At 36.7% G+C, this 27,177-nt stretch overlaps 1 protein-coding gene across 2 annotated transcripts in view; it reads right to left on the bottom strand.

Moving 5' to 3' along the window:
- Positions 1-27,177, bottom strand: part of drd2b (dopamine receptor D2b) — a 77,548-nt gene that overhangs the window by 30,750 nt on the left and 19,621 nt on the right. For both annotated transcript variants that reach the window (XM_065284135.1, XM_065284136.2), the window contains exon 2: positions 1,125-1,433. In XM_065284135.1, the coding sequence (XP_065140207.1) occupies positions 1,125-1,403 (279 nt within the window). In that variant the 5' untranslated portion in view covers positions 1,404-1,433. The remainder of the gene's footprint in view (positions 1-1,124; positions 1,434-27,177) is intronic.

Here is a 27,177-nt window from a genome sequence, read left to right as displayed (position 1 = left end):
GAAATTTGACCCAACACTGGGTTTAAAACAACCAGGCATTTTTTAGAGTCTACACATTTAAAAGACCATCAATTAAATTTAGTGTATGTCCTGCAAAACAAAATACACCACATTTTGACCGCATTATTTTCGTTATTTTTAGCTGATAGTGTCGCCAAAGCACTTTAACAGAGAATGCCAACAGTGTGATTGTATCCTGCTGAGCTGAGGTAATAATGCCTCGAGCACAAACGTTCAAATGTAAGGATGTTCAAACAGTTTGCATCAGCCTTAATGTACAATGATCTGCTATAAATGTCAAGAGGTAATTATCTTAAAAAATCGGAAACAAGGAAACAACATGGACAACAACATTTGCTTTCTCAAGAAAATACTAAATGATTTGTTGTGATGCATACTATAACATGTTCCTGTAGCGTAGCCGGCTGAACAAATAAATTAGCAATGTAAAGGTCATGGATTTGATATAGGGCACACACATACTGATAAAAATCATCTGCCAAATGCATAAATGTAACCTGAATGATTACCTGAGTGATTCGGGAAGGAATATACGAGTATATTAATTTGCCGTTAAATCAATTGTGCCTTTCTGTGAAAGGTTAAAGTCTCATAATCTAATTATGAGATAAGGAGCATAAAAGTTCAATTTTACTCATTTCAATCTTTTGCCTTAGGCAATATTAAAAATATCAAGGTTATATTTTCACAGAATGTTCTTTATGTAGGAACTTAAAGAAACGAGAAAATGCTCACTGTAATCCCCCGGGCACTATCGCATCTTATTCAGCCTTCTAGTACTTTTGGAGCCACATATTAAAGTCGGAGATGCAATATGTTTCAAGGACAAAGCACAGATCAGGTAGTCGTGAATCACACGGCCAGCACAAAGCCATGCGGTGCCAGCTTACAGGAGTACCTGTGATGTGTCCCTGAGGTGCTGTTAGCTTGTCGTCCCATCATCCAATTTAATTATTCAATGGCACATATTTAAAAAATAGGGCAGCTGAATCATACCCTTATATCCTCAATGTGTTTAAAAGTCAGCGTTATGACACGCAGTCTCGGGTTATTTTCGACTACCCGCATTTGTGGCTCCACTTGACACAATTAATGTTTCTTACCTCAAGATAAACTACCCAGGGCATGACTAATGTGGCCACGAGAAGATCCGCCACCGCCAGGCTGACAATGAGATAATTAGTGGTGGTCTGGAGCGCTTTCTCTCGGGACACGGCCATACAGACCAACACATTGCCGAACACAATGACGAAGATGAGGAGAGTCAGGAGCATGGCATAGTAGTTATACTGATGCTTGGCCTCACAGCTCGTGCTGTTGAGGATCCCCGTCCCGTTGTCAAAATAGGAGTCATTGTAGGGATACCCCGTGAGGAAATCCATTAGCTGTGTGGGCGGAGAAGATGCCTGAAACTGAGAGACATAATTCACTGTCAGTGAAGCCGAAACATTGGGTATATAAAACCGAGAAACAGTAAGGTTGACCCAGAGGGATATTATACTGGTCAGATGTTGCTCTGGGGTTTTAAGTTATGTTTCACGTAAAGCCAAAGCGTGTAATTTCTGTGCCGCTATCGTTCATCCCATTCGAAATAGGAAAAAAATTCAGACATTTCTGTCTCCGTCAGCTGTCTCTCAAAACACGTTACAAAAATCATTTGAAACTCCGCGAATACTCGTCACACAAACATGATACACATATCCAAAGAAAGCCTGAAATGTCTACTTTTAAACAAGCTAATAAATAATCGAATTATAACTGGCTTGTGCAGTTCAGCCTACATAAGCGACCTCAGCAGACTGCACGCTTCAGATGGAAAAACTTTCGCTTTGTTTACAAACGAGGATGCGTGTACTGGCGTGTAATGGAGGATAACTCTTACATGCGGTACAATGTTAGACACAGTAATTCACTTTCGTATCGTTCATGGCAACTTTCAGTAAGGCTGCACTGTTGGATCTTTTAAGTGTGTGCTGTAATATGATTCCAAATTGTTTACATGCAACGCAATTCCATACATTGCGCTTTACATGCAACACCGTTTTTTATGAGCGCTGCGTTGTTTACGTGGGATGTTCTGAATTTAGTTTATGTACATGATAGTTCATCTGAATGTAGTGCTATCATTTACCCATCAGTTATGTATGTAAGGGTATTTCTGTGGACAATTTATGCTAAAAGCTGTTCATAACTCTCTTACAGGTCTGCATCCCTCTCATCAGTACAAAACTATGAAGTGGAAAAACATATTCACACTTTTTGGACATAAAGTTATATGGTAACATGAGCCACATGTTTACAGCTCTGTTGTTTATCAGTTTCTTAGTTTATACAAGTTAAGTTTTTGAATAGGGTTTGTTTCCAAATAAACTGAAAAAGTCCTACTGGCCTTCATTTCTATTTTGATTATATTGTTAACTTCTTAATAAACCTCAAACAAACATGTATACATTTATTTGTCCTCACGTTCTTTTCTGTAGTTCCCTCTCACATTACTGCCTCATTATGCAGCTCATTATGCGAGTCTTTTGTTTGCTAGCTGTCAATCAATCCTTCTCGCATACGGCCCCTATAAACAAAAAGTGTCTTACAATTTCTAAATCAATATATTGTTTTATGTGAATGAGTAGGCAGGATGATTTTTACATCATTTTAAAGAAAAAACTCTAGACAACTAGATTTTGTTTAGAAACGTCTTGTTAAAACATGTTTAGTAAGGGTTTTGTGGACTTATATCAGTGACTTAAAAATGTTCCTTTTTTAAAAAACACGCATAAACATTTTTTCTCTCAAAAATACAATATGTACATACATATAGCTCAGATAATATTGTAGTCCAGTTTGTGCTGAATGCAGTGTTATGAGACACTTGCCATTATTATATTTAAAGCAACTGAAAAAAAAACAAATATAAGAGCATGTCAGAATCTCTGACAGTGTCCCAAAATGGTCGGACCCCAGAGGGTTAAACTCAAGTCAAGGTGCTTCTTCCTTCCGAAGTGCGCTCCCGTAGGACTTTGCTGCTGTAGCATGGTTGCAGGAGGCGCAATGATATTACGCAGTGCCTGAAAATAGTCCCATTAGTAACTTTCAATAGCAGGGTACTATTATCGGCTGCTGCGTAATATGTTACAGCATGTTTTTTGCAGTTTTCCCGGGGATTTTTTTAACATTCATACTGCTAGTGGATTTATATCGTATCGACCGAAATTTAATATGATAAAATTTCTCCCAGCCCTAATTTAAATATTAAACACTTATTTGATGTGTGGCCATTTCTAGTCACACAGATGTTACTGGTTTATAAATGTATAAGGACAGGTTCACTATGAAGCAGGTAGGTGGGTGGCTGAATGAAAATGGCATACTGACACAATATGAGTAACATGGAGCTTTGTACATACGGCACAATCATTTTGGTCAATCACTGTCAGACTCCCCACCCATATTCATTTTCTTTGTTTAATACTTGAGACGCGTGCATTAAAGAATACATCTTCCACCCTTTCACCAACCTCATAACAGTGGACGGCTGCAGAAACCGGATTGATTTTCTCTGTGAATAGTGGCATGATAGCTGTCTTGTATCGATCTAAAATTTACACAGCAAGATCTGTTCCTGTTTTAAAATCAACATCTCAAAGTGACAGGAAATTCTGAGAGATATTTTAAGATACAGACAGGGCTTATAAACAATTATTTTATGTAAGAAATTTGTGCGTTTAAATGTTTCTATAAACATTCAATATTTACATGTGCTTTCTTTTCACATTTTGGTTTTATGACTATTTAACTGTTTTTGCTTAAAGCCACATTTGAAATGTATGAACACAGGCCCAGAAGTTCATGGAAATCATTTTATCTAATTCAGAATGTTACCATCTTAATGCACATTTTCAATTTTTATCTTATCTTGTTAAATCTAATATAAATAGCTGCTGTGCATTTTTTTTCTAATTCTTTGAATAGGGCACTGCTTTCATAATTTTTATTTATCAATTTATTTACATTTATCAATAATAAAATGCTTTGCTGTCATGCCACAGTTAGTATATAAAGTATAGCACACTCACAAATACAAGGACAACACAAATGTTCAATCATCGAGGTACAAATAAAAAAACATAAAAGCAAAACAAATGGCCTTTTACAAAAACAATCTCAGTGGTCCCGTTATAGCAACAATCTATATTCATTGTCTTCCGTCCATGCCCAGAATCACCTCGATGCGTGTGTGAGTCTGTAGACATGGAGCTAGCAGAGCAAGTGAAAGCCAATGATTGATGCAAGGAGTCACACAAATGATGTCTGTGTCACATGCAGCGGAAAGGTTTCTCCATTTTGCTATGACTAACCAATGAATCAATAAATGACTTTGAACCTTTGCCCAGGATTACTCATCTGAACCATTGGTTCACTATAGTGTTTGTAATTATAAGGAAATTAAACAGTGATAGTTGTTAATATTGTGTTATACTATACACTCACTTAAGGGATTATTAGGAACACCTGTTTAATTTCTCATTAATGCAATTATCTAATCAACCATGGCAGTTGCTAAAATGAATTTAGGGGTGTGGTCCTGGTCAAGACAATCTCCTGAACTGAATGTCAGAATGGTAAAGAAAGGCGATTTAAGTAATTTTGAGCGTGGGATGATTGTTGGTGCCAGATAAGCCGGTCTGAGTATCTCACAATCTGCTCAGTTACTGGGATTTTCACGCACAACCATTTCTAGGGTTTACAAAGAATGTTGTGAAAAGGGAAAAACATCCAGTATGCGTCAGTCCTGTGGGCGAAAATGCCTTGTTGATGCTAGAGGTCAGAGGAGAATGGGCCGACTGATTCAAGCTTATAGAAGAGCAACTTTGACTGAAATAACCACTCGTTACAACCGAGGTATGCAGCAAAGCATTTGTGAAGCCACAACACGCACAACCTTGAGACGGATGGGCTACAACAGCAGAAGACCCCACCGGGTACCACTCATCTCCACTACAAATAGGTAAAATAGGCTACAATTTGCACGAGCTCACCAAAATTGGACAGTTGAGGACTGTAAAAATGTTGCCTAGTCTGATGAGTCTCGATTTCTGTTGAGACATTCAGATGGTAGAGTCAGAATTGGGCGTAAACAGAATGAGAACATGAATCCATCATGCCTTGTTACCACTGTGCAGGCTGCTGGTGGTGGTGTAATGGTGTGGTGGATGTTTTCTTGGCACACTTTAGGCCCCTTAGTGCCAATTGGGCATCGTTTAAATGCCACGGCCTACCTGAGCATTGTTTCTGACCATGTCCATCCGTTTATGACCACCATGTACCCATCCTCTGATGGCTACTTCCAGCAGAATAATGCACCATGTCACAAAGCTCGAATCATTTCAAATTGGTTTCTTGAACATGACAATGAGTTCACTGTACTAAAATGGCCCCCACAGTCACCAGATTAGAGCTGTAATCGGGCCTTAAAAGTTAGGCCCGAAATGTCCGGAGCCCGACAGAATGCAGCCCGAACCCGAACGTACATTTAGATTGACAGCTTTTTAAGAGCCCAAACCCGTTTACAGCCCGACATTATTTAAATGTGCGCACACACACAGCTTTTGTCAAGAATGAGATATTTACACAGACTCGATTCATATTTAGTTATACATTGAAAAACCTACTCACCAAGATTAGGCTACATGTTTTTGATGAGGAAAATCATTAAATCTACTGTAAATGAATTCAGCGCGATCCTGCGCTACTGCAGCATTGAACTTGACCGCTCATTTACCTCACAAAGCCGGAGCGCAAGCCCGAGCCCGCCCCGAGCCCGTGTAAAATGTTAGAAATGAAGGCCGAACCTGCCCGAGCCCGTCGGATCCCGACGGGTCCCGTCGCGTTCGGGCAAAGATCTTCAGCTCTACACCAGATCTCAACCCAATAGAGCATCTTTGGGATGTGGTGGAACGGGAGCTTTGTGCCCTGGATGTGCATCCCACAAATTTCCATCAACTGCAAGATGCTATCCTATCAATATGGGCCAACATTTCTAAAGAATGCTTTCAGCACCTTGTTGAATCAATGCCACGTAGAATTAAGGCAGTTCTGAAGGTGAAAGGGGGTCAAACACAGTATTAGTATGGTGTTCCTAATGATCCTTTAGGTGAGTGTATACAGTAGTAGAGAACAGGGCTAGCTTCAGTGAATACATTCAGATTGTGATTAAAGGTGGACTTTTTATCAATCAAAAAAGTATTTACAATGGGCGTAACAAACAATTAACGCGATACTCCAGCCAAATATCAAAATTACCCATGATGTACTCACCCTCAAACACTAAAAAACTGCTGTGACTTCTCAAAAAAAGAACTAAAATATTTTTGAATAATATGTTCTTCTGGCATAACAAATGTACAGAGCCCCTAAGGTGACATTGGAGTAAAAAAATTAAAGTTTAGTTACTTGTGCTCACGTGAAACTTTCATGTATTTTGTCTATTTGTATACTTCTGCTCACATGTGCAGTGTGAATGGTCTTACCCAGAGGTCCCCAACGACCGGGTCCCACGACCCAGTACCAGGTCATAGACAAGTTGCCACCAGAATGTCCGAAAGAAATAATTGTATAATAGCTATGTTATAGCTTTATTGGGTGTTTTAATTTGCCCTTTAAAAGCCTACTTCAGATAACCTTGATCGTTTCCACTTTTGTACCAGGCTGCTCTCTCTCTCTCTCTCTCTCTCTCTCTCTCTCTCTCTCTCTCTCTCTCTCTCTCTCTCTCTCTCTCTCTCAGGGCATCTGCGATCACATAGGATTGTTGTCACATACTTCTAAAACACAAACAATCAAAGAACTGCGTAGGTATAATCATACATGCCACTATAGACGTTCAACTCTGTGATATCGTAAATGACTGAACCTCTGCAGGCTTCTGAAAAAAAAAAACTAATATAAAATTGTAGCGATAGCGGCACCATGATGAAAATAAACTCTCTTACTGCAGTAACCATAATTTAACGGATACAATTTAAGCATAGGTATGTGAGAAACAGAAACATAATGTTTCAATTATAAAAGCATAAGCCGCAGTCTCCATGCTTCTGCATTCAGCACTATTTTTCTGGAATCCCTTCTGTTCCCCATCTCCTCCTTCACTGCTCATTTATTTCTTTAGTTCTGTTACTTGAACTTGGGGCGCTAGCCCGGGCCGGCCTCAGGACACCAAGCAAAGTACATTTGCTGTTAGTTATTTAGCTCTAACCTGAGCTATAAAATTGTGCCGCAAAGGCACAGTTTACGATTGCATTGTTTAAAACCCAAACTTAGCAGTTACATTATTCTGAAACTGCAGAATGTAGCATCGATTTGCATATATCTATGGTCCGAGCTCTGCAATTGAGTAGAGGTGGGGGCTCATTCGCATATTCATAGATCTGCATATACAGTACATTCTGTCTTTATTCCTTACGCCATTCCAACATCTATGGTAGAGATGAAACGGTATGAAAATTTGACATCATGGTAAAAGTAACCAAATCACCACGATTATCAATATTATCATGGTTTTGTGAGCCATTTCTAGAAATATTAAAAAGTACTTATGCAAACCAAATTTAAAATCAAATTTTACATGTAAGTGCACTTTTGTTTGCATAAACATCAAATACATAACATTAACATTAATCATGGCACATTTGGGTCATATTGAGATAAATGTTAATTTGGTTCAGATAAAACACAAGTGAGTAAATCAGATTTTCATATAAACACAGGACAAATCACCAAGTCATATGTCTGCGTATGTTCGGGTGTACTTTATGACCCAGGAGAAAGATGCAAGACATCTGCGCTCACAGCAATTGCAGAAGAAACAAACAGAGTAATAGGAGCTTTAAACTCAAAAGATCACATCATTTAAAGAGCACCTATTTCATTGCTAAAAAACAAGGTTATTTTGTGTATTTGGTATAATACAATGTGTTTGCGTAGTTTATAGTTAAAAAAACATTATTTTCCACATACCGTACACTTTTATAGCTCCAGATTTCACTTTCTTCCTGAAATGCATGTATTTGAAAAGCTCTGTCTCCCTGATTGGCCAGCTAATTATGTTGTGATTGGCCTGAATACCTCTGACGTCATGATGCATTATCCTGTTGGAAGTAGCCATCAGAAGATGGGTACATGGTGGTCATAAAGTGATGGACATGGTCAGAAACAATGCTCAGGTAGGCTGTGGCATTTAAACGATGCCCAATTGGCACTAAGGGGCCTAAAGTGTGCCAAGAAATATATATATATATCTCCCAAGGGTTTTTCCCTCCTAGGACTTTTTTTATTTCCCCGGCTAAAAAGTCTGTTTTTTTTCTCCTAGGGTTTTTTTCAACCCGGGGAGGCAGCCTTCTTGGGCTTAACTTAGCACCCTCTTCAATACGTTACATTAGTAATTAGCTCGCTTATAATGTTGATTCATAGCCACAGCAAATTTAGCTGCTTATGCTATCGTGTATTATGTTGTGCTATCTGTCGATTTTCTGTGCTTTTCACTGCTTCTATTAATGTAAAGCTGCTTTGAAACAATTACCAATTGTGAAAAGAGCAATATAAATAAAATTGAATTCAACTGAACAGTCATGAATTTGGGGGACACTACTTTTTTTAAATATTACAAAATATAAATATATATATATATATATATATATATATATATATATATTACACGGCTCTCTGGAATGCTTGATTCTGATTGGTCAGTTGAGACATTTGCAGGTTCGTTTATTTCAAATAATAACGCATAGCCGGACTACTTGCACGAGTAAAATCGCTCCGCGCCAATAAAGATCAATAAAGATTACTGTCTGTTTGGCGCCATCTTGTGACAAACACTGGACACGACAAGACACAGACAGCTTACTGAAACTGAACTTGACAAAATAGAGCATGACAGCTACGAAGCCAACACACAAAAAAATACAGAATGGGCATTAAAACTTCTCAAAGACTGGCTAAAAGAGAAAAAATGGAGACAGACAAGTATGAAGCAGAGGATCTTAACTCTTTCCCCGCCATTGACGAGATATCTCGTCAATTAAGAGAAAACGCTTCCCCGCCAATGACGAGATTTTCCGTCTTTCCGCAATACCGCTATTATCCACCAGGTGGCGCCCTTCCGCAACTTTTTAAACCCGGAAGTATTGCCCTATGACAAGCGGCTACATGTCCTTGTCTGTTTTAAAGATCGCTCTGAATGGGATCTCTATGAAAAGTCCGTCACAAAAATGGAATTATCTCTGCTTTTTCCTCAAAATGTGGTGTTTTTGCAGAAACCTACCCATATTCAAAAGCTGATTACAAAAGAACCACTTAAGGTAGGATGAAACGGTTTTTTTTGTTTGAAAGCAGAGGGTCTGTTCTTTCATTTGGTATATTGTATGTTTATATATTTAAAGAAGAACATTTTCTGGAGGGCATTAAACTTTGGTGAAAATCATGAAAAACGCTGGCGCTGGCTGGCAACTTTTTTTAAAAAACGCTGGCGGTGAAAGAGTTAATAAGGTATAACGATCATTTTATGCATCTGTGCAAAGTTTCGCGGAAGGATAAAAATGTTAATTTAAAACAAATGTGCCAATAAAACGTTTCAAATTCATATTCATGTCCAGTTTTTTTTCTTATGTGGCAAGTAGCCGTGTAATAAGCGGGATAATGTAGAGGCAGCCGGTAGTTATTGGGAAATAAGCCCCATCAGTGTGATACAAGACCCTCCGCTTCGCCTGATCACACTGTCTGGGCTTATTTCCCAATAACTACCGGCTGCCTCTACATTATCCCTTACACACACACACATATATATATATATATATATATATATATATATATATATATATATATATATATATATATATATATATATATATATATATATATATATATATATATATATATATATATATATATATATATATATATATATAAATTGTATATTGTTGCAATTACAATCCATGATACCTTTATGAGGTATGGCGGGAACATGCATATATTGTTACAAATGCAATCTCTCAACAGTTTATTTCAACTGTTGTAAAGTAGAGGGACCACTTGCCACCTAAAATAAAGAATGACCCATTAACAATACATATATATGCAAAGCCATGAGTGCCCTTGATCTAATGTGTGACTGACAGCAAGGTGTGTGTCAGCGCTCCAGGCCAAAAGTGTGTTCGGTTATCAGCGAACGATTGCTGCCTCTTTTTACTTTGCCTCATGGGAAATCAGGGGCAGGGCAGACATGGATTAAGCTTTTGAATTAAACCTATTGCTGGGGTGAAACAAGGTGATTCCAGCTTCTGCTAGGTTACAATTAGCCTCAAACATCTCGGACCGATCAATAGCATGTGACACTCTGATTTGACTTAATGAAGGTTGGTTTCCTCCAGCACAGAGGATCTCAGATATTACATTCCTTTCTGATTGGCCTGTTGGAAATAGCATGTGACAGGTTTCCATAGCTGAAGAGACGTGTTACTGGCAGTCTGATTCAGATCTCAAAAAGGTTTTACTGACCCCAGATAAACCACCAGCTAGTAAGATATCAGAAAAAGCACAGTGGACCTCAACACAGTAATAGGACAGTACTGGGACTAAAAAGTATGAAAAAGCAATTTCTTTGTCATTTTCCTCATATCCACCCACACCCAAAATAAAAGCAGTCTTTCTGTGATACACACTTATACGTATGATGAAGGAGAAAGATTTTATCGCAATTTCTGCAGGCAAGCATCATTCAACTCACACCAACCAATATGTGTAGTCAGTAGCATTGGTCTCCAAGGGAGGGTATGTTATTGCAGGAGTGAATGGGGATATATTGGGTTCTGAAAAAAAAACAATGATGCTTTTTCAAGCCCCTAAACGGTTCAGAAAATGTAGACATCGATACATTATTAGGGCTATATTCAACTGAATCTGTGACATTTCTTTCTCAGGACATTATAGTGCGGTTTCGGCCAAGGCTGAAGCCTAGTCTAAAACTAAATTGCGTGCATTGACATATCTTCAAACATATCAGTCAGGGTTTCCCGCAGCATATTTCAGTTAAGGCGGCCCGCCTAAGCTTGGAAACCCTACCGCCTTAACTAGATCGTCCAAAAAAAAAATATAATTCGCTGCACAAAAGGCCGTCAAGTGCATCTCGGAGAATAGCGCATCAAACCGCGAGCGGAGACAAGCGCCACACGGCCGAAATAATAAAGACGTGGTCCGGACCATCACTGTCTGGAGGATAACTAGCCAGCTGATAAAACATCTCATAGAATGGCGCAGACGCGCTACACACCTCGAGCGTGCACGTGGTCCGTCTTGTCTGGAGATAGCCAGTTGATAAACCCGTGTGTCCGTGAGAACTGTAGGTGGACTTATGTTTTGGGTTTATTTAAGCCTGTTATTGTATTAGTCTACAGTTCTTGCAAATTTAAAGTAAGTTAGCTGGAGATTTTGTTGTTTGAGCAACCTGCTAGGGTTTCACGTGCCTGTTGATCAGATATAATTGTTGAGCGCTCTTGCTCACTTTATTTATGTGCATTATTTACATGCTACAGTAGTTACACTCCTTTAAGATAATGTAATTAATAGTGAGAAATAATCAGTTTTTACAATTTTTGCGCTATCTACCATCGTTCGCCAGACGTTCTAAAACATCTGCTTCAGTTTGTGTTTATTAACCCTTTAGTTTCACTTCATCACGCAGCTATTCCTGTTAGAGGTAAAAACATTTAATTCATTTATAATCTAGTATGTCTTCATTTTTTGTCGTAGTTTCTTTAAAATGAAGTTTTATTTGAGTGTTTTAAAAGGAACTATTTTATTTATTTATTTTATTAAAATATTTTAATTTTCATTGTGACGCATACGCCCCGCCCCGCCCATTTGATTGCGACGCCCTCGGCCCCGCCCACCCGCCCAACCCTACCACCTTAACTAACAAATTTTCTGCGGGAAACCATGTCAGTGCCATTGTTTTGTCTCAAGATGCACACCAGTATGTTTGTTAAAATTATTTAAAGGATTAGTCCTTTTTTTTTTAAATATCCAGATAATTTACTAACCACCATGTCATCCAAAATGTTGATGTGTTTCTTTGTTCAGTCGAGAAGAAATTATGTTTTTTGAGGAAAACATTCCAGGATTTTTCTCATTTTAATGGACTTTAATGGACCCCAACACTTAACAGATTTAATGCAGTTTAAAATTGCATTTTCAAAGGACTCTAAACCATCCCAAACGAAGCATAAGGGTCTTATCTAGCGAAACGATTAACGAAAAATAAAAAATAGGCACTTTTAAAATGCAACTTGTCTCCTTCCCCAGGCTGTGTAATTGCGTAATGACGTGGAAAGGTCACGTTTTTTTATTTTTCTTGCCAAAAATGACAATCGTTTCACTAGATAAGACTCTTAGTCCTCGTTTGAGTCCTTTGAAACTGCATTTTAAACTGCATTAAAACTGTTAAGTGTTGGGGTCCATTAAAGTCCATTAAAATAAAAAAATCCTGGAATGTTTTCCTCAAAAAACATAATTTCTTCTCGACTGAACAAAGAAAGACCATCCATTTTGGATGACATGGGGGTGAATAAATATCTGGATAATTTGTTTTAAGAAAATTGATTTCCCAAAATAACAAAGGCCTATTCCTGGATTAATCTGAAAATTGTGTTCAATCCTTAAAAGGCGAGTGGAAAAGCAGAAGCCCCCAAATTGTAATCCACTCCAAGCAGTACTAATAAGGCAAGAATGGATCGCCATCACTCAGGATTTGCCCCAGAAGCTAATTGCAGAGGTTATGAAAACATGGGTAATATTGACTCTTTGCATATTTTAAATGTTTTGCCAATAAAAGCCTTTAAAACCTATGATATGCCTATCACTGTTTTCCAGTATAACATAGAAACATGAAAAAAAATCATCAAGAAATACTGAATCAGCAAACTAATCATCTTAGATATACAAAATATCAATTTAATGTTACAACTTGCATCTTTCAACCGGACCAGCTGTCTCATCTTCTCAGTTTTGCTTGCGATGCATTTCTGTCTGATGATTAAAGACATTATTTGTGTTTGGCCTGCCTCTCTGCTATCGCTTGACACTTTGGGGTGTCCCCGATGGGGTTTAGATTAATCCAGGACTAGGCATTGGTATGGGACATTTAAAGAGCAGCTATTTTATTGCTAAAAACAAGGTTATTTTGTGTACTTTGTATAATACAATATGTTCGCGTAGTTTATGGTTTAAAAAAAAAGATTTCAATCTCTTCCTAAAACGCACAGATTTGATTGGCCAGCTAACCTGTACATTGTGTTTGGCCTGAATACCCTTGACGTCAGCTGGAAATGTGACGCTCTTTAAGATTCACTCAATGCTAAGTGGGAGGAATTATGATAATGTCTTGTCCATGTATAATAATAATAAGATAATGTAATTTTCTTATATTAATATACTAGATATTTACTAATATATACCAGTTTAATATGCACAGTCAATGCCATTCTTAGTTTAAGTTTCTGTAAAGATATAAACATTGTGGCGCTTACTAAACATTGCCCTTTGTTTGAGCATTCCAACAAGCTGAAAGGATATAGCTGCAGGCAAAACTATAAAAAGAGAAAGGACCTCTAAAACCTACAAAAACCAGGGAAGAAATATAACAGGCTGAACTTTAAACCATCGTAAAGGTCTTAGCTTTTTTGCTTTTCCTACCCTTGTTTAGAGATATCCATGCTCCTGTTAAATAGCCTTGTTAATTATGTATAAAGAGAAAGTTTTTTTTTTTAAATGAAAACCCAAGCTTAAACCCAGTTTGTTAATTGTTTGCTGTTTAAAGGGCACATTTGTGTAACAATGCAGTGACCTTTACTTAATCTGCGTCCTAAAGCAAGTCATAAGTATATGAAAATGTTATTGAATAAAGACTCAAGAGCAACTTTCACGTTCCTCTCAGAGAAGTTAAGGTCAACACAGAAAAAAAAACATTCATCTTAGGTTAATCTAGCGCATTTGTATCTCATATGCTTTTGCATTATGTGAGGAAATTTACAATATATTTAAGGAACCCAGTCCCCATGACAATCCCTCTAGATAGATTAAATAGAAGATATCCTTAAAGGGTGATTCTTACGAAATCCAGATTTAGAAGGTGTCCAGGATCAGAATTTTTAAAAAGCCCTTGAAGACAATTTTTTGCGCATATAAGATTAAGGTCTGAACTTACTATAACCATTATTTTTAGAAGATTTAAAAAATATTTTCTACATTTTTTTGATTTTCATTATCAAAAATTATCATTACCGCAACATGATATTACATGAAATATATGCATTAACAAACTCATGTTTCGGTAATGAGAACTAAAAAGAACTGCTAACCTGGTGGCCATCTTGAGGGTCACAGTCAATTATGTCCCCATTTTTTTTATGTTAGTTCCTTGAGGGGTTAAACAATGATTGAAAATTGTTGCGGAGGATGAGAAAATTGGTCTTGGGTGCATTGATATTCCTTATTATTGTCTCTACATTTACCAATGATCACCAAATACCACATGTTTCTTTACTGGAAATGTTTATAGTATAACATGCACTGAAGCTTTTGATTTTTTAGATTTTTTAATTATAAATATTTCCATGTCAAAGAACTAAAATCCAGTCATGGACACATTGCGGTAATGAAAATGTTTCCCTTAAATGTGGAAAAAAATTGGTTTGTATGAAAATAGTGCAAAATAGTACATGAAGAGATTTTTGTAACTGTATGCTTCTTATTTTGATAGGATTTACTTTTATTATCAAAATCTTTCATGACACCTCACAAATCTAATTTCGCGAGAATCAGCTTAAAGTAATATACACTCACCAACCTGTTTAATTGCTTCAATACATTGTTAATCAGCCAATCACATAGCAGCATCTCAATGCTTTTTGCTGGAGTTTAAACCGAGCATCAGCATGAGAAGAAAGGTGATTTAAGTGACTTCGGTGCCAAACTAGTTTCAAAAACTGCTGATCTACTGGGATTTTCATTCACAACCACCTCTAGGGGTTTACAGAGAATGGTCTAAATAAGAGAAAATATCCAAAGGGCGGCAGTTGTGTGGACGATATCAGAGGACTGTTTCAAGATCATAGAAAGGCAACAGTATATTTAATAACCACTTGTTATAACCAAGGTATGCGGAATACCAAAACGCACAGCACATTGAACTTTAAAGCAGAAATGTAATTAAAATACAATATTTGCAATGTGTTTGTTCACGTTATGCCGTATTGTATATTTGGTCAGCAAATATCAAACATCAAATACACATAAAATCGCTCTCGGTCTTTTCCTCTCGATGTCTCCTCGAGCAGTACAGTATGTTTAGAATATTCCAGAGCCGCAGGCCACTGGATTCGCATCGCTGACGCCCATGCACTGCACTGTCTGCTCTCATCAATGCACTATAATTCAAATGCACTGGGAAGCGGGAGAGAGAAAGTAAAGAGGGAGAGAAATAGAGGGAGAGGAGGGACATGTTAAAACGGAAAAAGAAAGATGCTTTTCTAGGAACATATTTTGGTAATCTTGTCCTGCTATGCTTAACTGCTCAACCCTACACTCTCTGACTGAAATCCTCTCATGCATGAAGTCTGTTTCACCATCAAAAATATATCACTGTCAGTTTCCCATTATTTCTGATAGATGAATTATATAAATTAATCTTATCAGGTCCAATTCATTACTTAAAATATAGATTATACAACAGGAGCGAGCTAAATGGTCTCATACACATCAACATAAGCTTGGAGGATTTTTTTTTGGTATAACTTTACAATAAGGTTAGTAAACATTATTAAAATGCATTTACTAATATGAACAAACAATGAGCAGTATAGTTTTTTCCGCATGCATTAATTAAATGAATTGCATTAGTTAATGTCAATACATGTATTCATTTTAGTTCATGGTGCATTAATTAATGTTAACAGTTACATTGCTTGATTTTATAAATGTAATAGTAAATGCAGAAATTAACATGAACTAATAATAATAAATGCTGTAAATGTATTGTTGATTGTAAATTCATGTTAGCTAATGCATTCATTGTTAAAGATTGCTTTACTTTCATTTAAAAAAATCACAATTATTTAATCCCCCCATGTCATCCAAAATGTTGATGTCTTTCTTTCTTCAGTCGAAAAGAAATGAAGTTTTTTTGTGGAAAACATTCCAGGATTTTTCTCCATATAGTCGACTTTTTTTGGAACTCAATAGTTTACAGTTTCAGTGCAGCTTCAAAGAGGCATAACAGTCTTATCTATCAAAACCATCATCATTTTCGCCAAAAACAAATAAAAAAACTTTTAAATACTTTTAAATAGAGCTGGGCAAAGATTAATCTAGATTAATCACAATAAAAGTAATTTTTTGTGTAATATATATATATATATATATATATATATATATATATATATATATATATATATATATATATTCGGCTCTCCGCACGTTTGTAAATTCTTTATCTCTTGTTTGTATTTTTAGAGTACAAATCTTTTCTTGCATATTTGGAAATTATTTTATGAGATTACAATGATTATGTAGGATATCAAGACATTTACAGCAATTTAAAGCCTGCTATTTGTACTTCTATAACTGAAAGAAAAAGGCTTTTAAAGGATTTAGTCCAAAAAAAAATTACATTTCAATAAAAATGAAAACAACACATTTTTTTTTACATTTTTCTTAAACTGGGGGTTTTCTTCCTCCACTTAGTTTTTCAGTTTACAAAGTCCGTCATCTAAATAGGGATTAGACATAGTGCCAGCGCAACTGGCTTTTAAAGGGGATGAGAGATAAGACTCTCATTGGTTTATTGCACGTTACGCCCAAAACACACCCATTACTCATTAGGAGAATAGGAACAACCCTTTTCGACCCTGCATTCGGAGCACAAACCATTTTTCCCGTCGTTAAATAAGCAAAAGTGACATCGGACATGCCCATTTAGACCGTGCGCCGTGCGCTTTAGACAATGCGCTTAGATCGTTAAAATAGGCAGGGCTGTGCAGAGACCATTGGAGAGGCAGGTGCTCAAAAAATAAAAAGGGCACTGTAAGATAATTTCCTAAATAAGATAGCACCTCCCCAAAGGACACTGTATGGGGGCAAAGTGAGTGCGCGAGAAAAGCCTCTCTCCACGATTCACAGTGGACTTCCCACTGAGACACATTTGGGTTTCAAAGACACACCTTTAGGGTGTCATACATTTGTATTCTTTTCTCTAAAAGCAAACTGTATATGAAATGCTACATGCACAAAGAATCTAAAATCTGTATCTTATTTGTTTTCTATTGGAATGTCTCATTGCAAGTGGTTACAGGTCTCACTCATATAACAACAGAATTCAATGTTAAAGTATATGTGAAACTTCATTCAATGTTGATAGACACCTCCCTTTCTAAGCATAAACCAATCACCCACTGTATACAGATTAAGGACAGCCCTTAGTTTTACCAACAACCAATCAGTACCAAATTCCTATATGCTTTGTTCTCTGGTTATTTAAGGAGATGTGTAGAAGATTTAGGCGGGACTTTCAATATCGAGAAATGCACCCCCATGATGCTGTCCTGGCACAGCATCATGTATTGTTATTTTACTTTGAGGAATCTGTAACCAGATCTTCATCTCCTTACCAGGTATGCAACGGTTTTTGTTTATTTCGTGTTTGAATTGGAATGTAAATTGGCTTCTGAATTATGTTTTACCTACCTGGTTAATAAATTGTGTTTGGATTATTCTGTGTTGCTACGAAAGTTATTGACATGATTAGTAAATTACGATGTATCCTTGTTACCGCAATGTCTGAAAATCAGGCTAGTATTACGGACCAAAATCCCAGACTAGATGGCATAGTAGTACATCAGCGGAGAATTTTGGAGATCCGACTAGCACTTGGCGTTAGTTTAAGTTAAATTAGATGCGTGGAGGCTAATTTCCTGTTTAGAGTAACAAGTAAATGTTGTCTGACCACTCTAAATCAGATGAGCCTCAGCCTCTGGTTATTTCAATATTAATCTATCTAAGTTGCATATTAAATTATGACACGATTATACAAAGCTATCATTGGAGAAGACGGTCAGTTTGTTTTATGATAGTGGTCGTGAGCCTCTGGTTAGAAATAAATATTGTAATAATTAAGTTGCACCTCTATGGGGACTAAATAAAGTATGTTCAGAGATGAGCACGTGTAAGAGCGGCCTTCTGAACATATGGTCTAACCTCTAGCAGCGACCAAGCCTGATTCGGTTGTGATCGTGGGCCCGCATGATTATTAAATATTAATAAACGGCCGGTGCGTGAGTCCAAAGCGACATGAGTAGCCGAATGAACGGATGCAATAACAAGTAGGGCTAAACAAGAATAACCAAACATCCACCCAAATTCTGTAACTGTTAAAAGTAATTCTCAATCCGATTTATATTAACATTATCTTGGAGTCAGATAATAATAATACAAAATTGCATAATGCCAAAACGTCATCTGCAAGCGCCGGAAAAGACAGAACGCGCTATAATCCTCGTTTGGATTCCGCCGTTGGGCCAAACGGATGGATGGGGTCATATTTGGACCCTTACAGCACTTTGCTCGCTGACACGCAAGCACACAACTGAAACAAATAATAAAGTAATACAGAATAGAAAGATGATTTTAAGTCTAACGTTTTCCTTTATTTTCCTTGCAAATAGAGTGAGAGAGAAAAATCTATATATACTGAGTTTTATATCTATATATTTATGCATTTGGCAGCCACTTTTATCCAAAACGACTTACAGTGCATTTCATTTTGTGTTTGTGTGTGTCAACAGTATATGCAGTTTTGAAATTATATGATATTATTGCATTGTGACATTAAGATATTATTACGTTTACAGTCTTGTGTTTTTGTTGTCATATTTAAAATATAAATCTATTCTAATCCTGTTCGAAATTTGTATACAAAGAGAGTAGTCTATAGTTTTGAATCGTGTTTGTGTTGTGTTTTTGCACACTTTGATGCCTTAATGACACGGCAATAAAATAATGACATTCATCTCTCCTTTCATTCATTTTATGAAGCCTCTAGTACTTTCTTTATTTTCAGGTAAACTAAAACTGGTTGCAAAGCTGGAGAGTTTTTGACTGAGTTAATAATTTAGCACGAGTATGGCTATATTACCCAACATCAGCTCACATTGTCTTTTATCAAAGGCGAGTCCAGGAATCGTAAATTCAATATGATACAAAAATTAAACGAGTTTTTTTTTACCGTATTCATCGGATCTTACTCCTCCAACAAACTCTGCGTGACAGGTGGATGACATTAGAACAGCGCGAGAGCGATTTGAAATCAAACTCCTCCGTATGATTTCCCGAATATTTCTCGCGGTACTTTGATGTCATATGCGTTTCGGTTCTTGCATTGCTGCGTGAAGTTGAGCACACCTAAAAACTCGAGACAGCTACCTGTATGAACTCCCGGCAGAGAACGTCCCTGCCTTTGCCTCATCCATTGTTTTTATATGGGAAGAATGTTTTATTTTCAGCGTGAGAAATGCAAGGTGTGGCGTCACTGGCGTGTAAACTGGCTGAAATGCGTGTGTCTCCCGCCGAATGCGTGAGACTTGAGAGCCCTGTTTGCATCTAACGTTGTAGAGATGTTAATACACACAGACAGCAATAAACAAAAGCTGTGCATGCTCGCCTCACGTTGTTCTTGTAAAATAATAATAATATAAGCATTCGGTTCAATGCCGGCTCGAGGGGGATCCTCCCTGTACTGCGCACCGTGTCGTGCACGTGTGGGCGCTGCCTGCTACTAGCGCTGTGAGCTAGCTAGTGATGATCGTCCCTAAAGAGATTGTCCAATGAAAGGTCAATACGTCATCATGTGACTAATTTTATTTGCGTCTAAATTATTTTTTATTAATTTTACTAATAGTTAGATTGGGCAGGCCTTCACAAAAGGGCATTTAATTACAAAAAAAATGCCTTGTCAAAAAGGGCACTTTGGTCATCCAGGGGTAAAGGGGCAGGTGCTTGGGCACCCGCCGCCCCCCCCCCCTCTGCACGTGCCTGAAAATAGGTATGCCATGGGGGTGAGTAAATTATCAGATTTTTTTATGAAAGTGGAGAAATCCTTCAACAAATACAACCTTATTGTAAAGTGTTCCCTATTTTTTGTTTGCCCTTTTATTTGTTGCCCTTAAAGGAGCATTTCACCCGTAGAAACATTAATCTTTATTGAAAGTCTGTCATATTTGTAGTCGAAATGTAACATACTGTACATTTTGAATTTGGTGCCTATTTGAACGAGAAAAGGGGTGTTTGTAGTCTCACCCCCACAACAAAGATATTGGACTTCCTTCTTTCAATGATGCAAAATGATGATTTTTACATCATTGAAAGAAGGAAGTGCAACACTGAAATCTGTATTTCTCTTTTCTCAGCAGCAACTGAGAAAATGATGCTTGACCATTCAAAAACATGACTGGGGTTCTAACTATACAAAGCTTAATTGAAATGGGTGAAGTGCTCCTTTAATGTTACAACTCACGATGTTACAATGAAGATTTGGAAAAGTGTACCATCAGCCAATCAGCATTTTGCCGAACATAATTTTCCTGCCGGTCTATACTCATTAGTCAAATGACATTTATGCCTCGGGTCACGTCAGGTGATTGTCTCATAAGATGTACCTAGAAGTGAGTGCCAATAAGCTCATGACTCTCAGGAGTATACGTGTCAGCCTAGCAACTACCATTGAGATGAATGGGAATCCTTAAGGATAGTTCCCTACATGTACTGGGTTACAGTCCACCTCAGCTATTCAAGATGCGACTTTCCCCCCAAAGTTAATTTAGCACAAATGCAATATTTAAACAGAAGACTCAATGACAATTCATCTTGTTCAAAAGAGGTGCTTTAAATTTTTATCAGCCTTAAAATGACTATATACTCAAGGGAAACTCAAACTAATCTTAAATTGTAAATTGGGTGCGTGGTCGAATGACACAAGAGAAATTACAATCATGAAACAAACGGTAAAAACAACTCTATTCAACCCATCTCTGCGGGCGAACTGTAATTTTCTCCTTGACAGCCGAGCAGGTTTTCACCCGAACAGATAAGAACGTACTGAGATGCTGTCATGTGCGTCCAAAGCAACCGTATGATAAAGTTTAACACTGGATTGCAATTCATCGCTGCTTTCATTGTGAGTTTGTGATAAAACATCTAGCTTAATAGTTATACTGTATTACTAAAGCAGGTTATGAAATGCATCACCTTGTCCGACACACTGAACAGGAATTCACCTAAGCAAAGGTCACAACACAGATTAACCTTGATTTTACATTGCCTTACATTGTATCAGTGTTGATATTGTCTTTCTGCATAATATCACATCTATCTATAAGTCAGTTTTAGACAGGCTTTTTTAAATAATGTACTTGTTTTTCCCTATAATTTTTTTCTATATACCGTTATACATAGTATACACTACTCATGTTTTTATGGTTAGGTCAACTGCTTCACTCTCATTGGTAGTCGCTCCTGAAAGTCACTCATAATTTGCAAAAAGTTGAACTTTTCTCATCTTTGTCAAGTTACTGCACTGAAAAAAATGATTCATTGAATTTACTCAATTTTTTTAAGGTAAGTGGTTGCAATCCAATTTATTTAAGCTACATTTAAACAAAAAAGATTAGTAAAGTAAAATAAAATATAAAACTTTTGTTTAAATGTAGCTTAAATAAATTGCTTGCAACCACTTACCTTAAAAAAATTGATTAAATTCAATGAATCATTTTTTTCAGTGTGGACACGCCCACTTCCTGTCGCCAGACACACACTGTCACTTGTGTCGCTAGAAGTCAATTTCAATTGTATTTAAATTCAGGACTATTAAATTCAACTATATGGACCAAAGTGCTTTACACAAAAAAATGAAGAATAATAAATCCAGGGCCACAAAAGAAAAACTAAATATTTAAGAGACATTAGCATACAATAACAGAATAAAAGAATGTTTCACAATATTAAAATGATATGTATTAGTGAAAAAGAGAAAGCTACTTTTTTCCTTTAGTGTTTAATATTGAGATATGGGTCAATAACATGGCATGCATATTTTTGTGTCCGGGGGCATATTATATAAAATAAAATCACTTGATTTATGATGTGTAATTCATTCTAGAAAACCTATTTAGTTTGAATTAGGGCTTTCAAGATTAACGTGTTACTAAAGCGTTTACACAAATAAATTTTAACGGCACCAATTTTTATTATCGGGTGATAAATGCAACGTGCAATTTCTGTTTGACCCTTGGTCTAGCCCATAGTTGGATAGCCCATACAGCCCTTAGACAGTAAATGTGACCCGTGCTGTCTAAATGAGTCCGAGGTTTTCAAAAATAAGAACATTTAAGCTGTCGTCTAGCGAATCAAATGCTTTTAAATTATCTAAAATTATCTTTTTTGTACGTTTTCTAAGAGGTGTATAGTCCTTAATGCTTAACTTATACAAAGATGCATCTCCATCCACTTGCACGTCAGACCAGTGGCGAAGCCAGAAATGTTTAAGTGGGTGGGCCTTTATTAGGGGTGGGCCGATCCAATACTTTGGATCGGATATCGGGTCGATCTGGACCTTTTTTGCTGGATCGGGTATCGGAAAAACGGGGTCGATCCAAATCCGATACTGTTCGTTACTTGTGGTTGTTACTGTCATGCTACAGAAAAGTCAAATTATTATAAAAGCACCATAAATGTTATTATACACTATATTCAAAATCTTCCTTATATATTCAACAGCCTTATGCCAAAAACAAATGCATATATGAAGATTTTTAAGGTCACAAAAACTGAATAGTTTGGTGCTCGCCGAGTTAATACACTGGAGTAGCGTGAATTAATAAGAACACTTACATTCTTTTAACTTGTATCTCATTTTTTTTCAAATTCACTTGACATGATATACTCCTGATTTTGTGTAACATGTTTTGTGTGTATATGTGTGCGTATATTTATGTGTTTATACATACACAATTCTAAATGGATCAAGAAAAATACTAGTATTGGATCGGGATCGGTCGATACTCAGAATACAGGTATCGAAATCGTATCGGTAATAGAAAAAGTGGATCGGCCCAGCCCTAGCCTTTATAAAACAGGGTGGGCAAAGCATAGAATGTACATAAACTGGGGGCGTGCACAACAAAGTTTTTACGCCCGTGGTGGGCGTATGTTTTTTTCCCAATGGAAGCATGGTGTTTTTCAAACAGCCAGCAGCTGTCCATTTATTGAAAAAGCTCAGCTCGTCAATGTAAGTTCTCACACGGCCGTTTAATCACAGTGGACGAAGGGCGGGACAAATATCACAACAACCAACCGGCTCACAGCTCAAGTATCACAGCAACCAAAGCGCTAGGCTGAAAAAACAGCTGGTATTTGGCGTCCTCCAGGTGTTTTCAGCCGCGTTTAAAAACGTTGGTGTGCACGCAGCCAAAATTATAAAACAACTTATAAATAACCAACAGTAGCTTGTCTACAGTATATGGCAGGGGTTCTCAAAGTTTACATTCAAAGGTCCAAATATGAATTCTTATCATTTTCATTGGTCCGGAAAAACTTTATGTAAATCATTTGTTTATATAACAAATCAACACAAATAGTTTGGGAAAAACATTAGTGTATTTTGCATTTAAAGTAAAAAAAAATTTTTAAACATAAACACAAGAATAATGCCAAAAGTAACCAGGTGAAAAATACAGAGCAACCTAATTACATAAAAAATGTGTGGTTGGTATGCAGAGACACTGACCAAAATTAGGGGTGCACCTATAAATTGGCTTATGATTCTTGCTATGCTTTTCAATGAATAACGGTGAAATGCCGCTACATCCAAAAGTCAGGGGGCGCTCTCGGGCAGAAACTTAACATGCGAAGAATCAGCGAAGAACCAGACACACGCAGCTCCAGGAAATTTCTTAAGGATATATTTATATTGCTGTTCTTCAAACCTTTTCAGGTATTTTCATGATAATAAAGAATATGTATACAGATTATGTTTGACGAGTGTTGCTTTTTCAAATGCATGTTTTAAACGACTCAAACCAACAGTGATTTCAGATTGATAAGGACTTAATGATCAAAAGCCGTAGTACATGAAGTAGCTGTGCATAATATCTGGGTGTGATGGCTACAGCGTCACGCAGGAAATTTTTAAATAACTTGTTTTATTTTCGGACCAGGAATACTCTTAAATCTAAAAAGAAACAAAACTAAACGAATGGTTTACAAGTTTAATATGCATTTTTAAAGTAGCAAATGCACACATTTATCAATCACATAGAAATTAATGCACTTGTAATATGAAGTGGACGCGGGTCCGGATCAAGTTCCCGTCGGGTCCGGATCCGGACCGGAGTCCGGACTTTGAGAACCCCTGGTATATGGGCAGGTGGGGCTGTGCCTGTTTTATACAGTCTATGGGCAGTGCCACACCAAATTATTAATCCACTTGAAAACACAGAACTCAATATAAACTGGATTAGTAAAGGAATTAGTTTTTACGTTATTTACGTTACGTGAACATAGTTCCGTTCAATGATTTGTCATTCCTCGTCAGCAAAATGCATGACGTGAAAGCGTCATAGGATACGACAGATTCAACAGGTAACGTTAGTGATTTGATTTTACTAAAGAACTCGTTTGAGAGATTGTTATTTAATGAGAAAATGGCCATCAAACAACATGGCGCAATACAAAATCGCATGTGTTGTCATTTAAGTGTACATTTTATTCCAACAACAGTAAATCATACAGCCTATGACACAACACAGAGTCTGCCCCCTTAAATAGTTGACTGGAGTAATACTCCTGACTATAAACTGTAAATAATAATGACACCACTATTTAACATTAAGAAAATGTCTGAACTCACCTTTAGATGTCCTATTGTATTAGTCTGAGACGGAGCTTCTGATTAAAGATGGAGAAAGTCTCGATCATAATAACAAAGTCCAATATCTTTGATCATAATATGTCCCTTCGCGCAAAGAAAAGCAGAAATACATTTCTCAGACGAGCATTTATCATCGATGAGCGTAACGTTATATGTTTTTGTACAATTATGTGGTGAAGAACAGTCTTTGACACAGCATGACGTCTTATCAAAGTAATAAGTGCTCGTTTCATTTTGACGACGTTTGAAAATATGTCCTCAGTTATCCAACATTTCCATGAGTGATGTATAGTCTCTGTCTCCAAAAGTAAACAGGCATAAGCAGATGTCATCGTGGAAAGGCTGTTAAACGCGATGATTTGCGACTTGCTATTTTCAAATTCATTTCAATCGCGCGTAGGCGGAACTAACAATGACTGACGAATCATATTCAACGTTTCATGTTGACAAGCGTGTGCACCAATAGGGTAAAAGAAAACTGCGAAACTGCTTGAACATGCAAACTTGCACTTATATTTTATATTTTAATTATATTTATAATTGTATTACATATGAAATTATAGTGTGATAAGACGTCTATTCGTAGTACTATTATTTATTTTTGTTAAATTATTTACACATTTGTCTGGAAAATGGCCTTCTGATTGGATGGGCCACAACTCAAAGTGGGCGGGCCCCGGCCCGGCCAGGCCCACCCGTAGCTTCGCCACTGCGTCAGACCTTTTCGTTTCGGTTTTAAAACATGCAGGAATGAGAAAATAAAGTGCAGGACTTGCCTGATGTTTTAATAATTATTAAGAGAGATAAAGTTTGTGACCTGATTGATGTTAAAAAAGTTATTAAGAGCGACAAGACTCAAAAACATGCTGACTGACACATCTGAAGCGCATGCACACAAACGCATGACCCCAATATACAGCTGTTTTGACAAGAATTCACGCAGATATAATCTGTAATGTCTTCAGTGATAACATTTAAAAAGTGTTAAATTAAGGTGAATTTAGATCAAAAATGCGTGATTAATTTGCGATTAATCGGGAGTTAACTCATGACAATAATGCAATTAATCTAGATTAAATATTTTTATCAATTGACAGCCCTAGTTTAAATTCATTTTCATTATTATTTATAATAAATAGCCTTTACAATTTTTTTGTAAAATGTCATGGGGACAACTGTCCGTTCAAACAGCTGTTGTGTTAAATTATAAAAAATTCTAAATAAGATACTTTGGCATTATTTTATGTTCGAAAACCTTTCCTATTATGTGTTGGGATGTTGGGGTACTTGAAAAACTTTTGTCCAACAATATGGATGTTTTTAAATATCAAGGTAACCGCAAGCATGGGCTTTTATATATATAGTATAAAGTAAAACAGTAAACATCATATCACATAATCAAGTGATCCTCAGGTGGTCTTTGAACTGAACATAGCTACTGATTAAATAGCTACTTGAATGTAATGGGCTGGTACACTTTCTGTGTCAGGTGGGACAACCAATGTAAAACTAGAAAAAATGGTATAAAACATATTTTAATTATAATTTAAAAAGTATGTTTATAACCAACATCCAAGTAGAGGTCTGTCAAATGAATTCCCCTATAAGAAATAAAAAAAACATTAAGCTAAATAATTTGAATACATTTTGAATAATTATTTTTGTTTTAATAAATGCAAGCCAATGTTGTCTATAACTTTTATTATTCTTAAATTCTCAGATGTTAGTTTTATGGTAAAGTTGTTTTACACTTTCAAACTATTTTCAGTATTTTATCAATTTAAATGCCACTATCAAATAAACAAACAGGGAGCTCATTAAAATGTATCTGGCAAATTGACAATGATTGGTTGTACCACCTGACACAAAAAATTACTGTATATATGAATGGGGACTATCAGTCTTCATAATCCGTTAATAAATACTCTATTGTACTGTACTTTATCGAAATACTTTTTCTAAAAAAGTACTAACAGCACAATTTCCCCCTGTAGATCCTGGGTGGATTAAGTTACCTGTCTGTTTAATATTGAAACCTGTCTGACTGACAGCCTTTTTTCTGCCAAGTTCTTTTCCTGCTTTTAGCTGATAAAGAACATCTTAAGAAGTGTGTTATTGACTCTGATCCAAAA

This window comes from Paramisgurnus dabryanus, chromosome 5 (genome assembly GCF_030506205.2).
Source record: "Paramisgurnus dabryanus chromosome 5, PD_genome_1.1, whole genome shotgun sequence".
Lineage (NCBI taxonomy): Eukaryota > Metazoa > Chordata > Actinopteri > Cypriniformes > Cobitidae > Paramisgurnus > Paramisgurnus dabryanus.
This window is presented reverse-complemented; position numbering and strand designations above follow the sequence as displayed.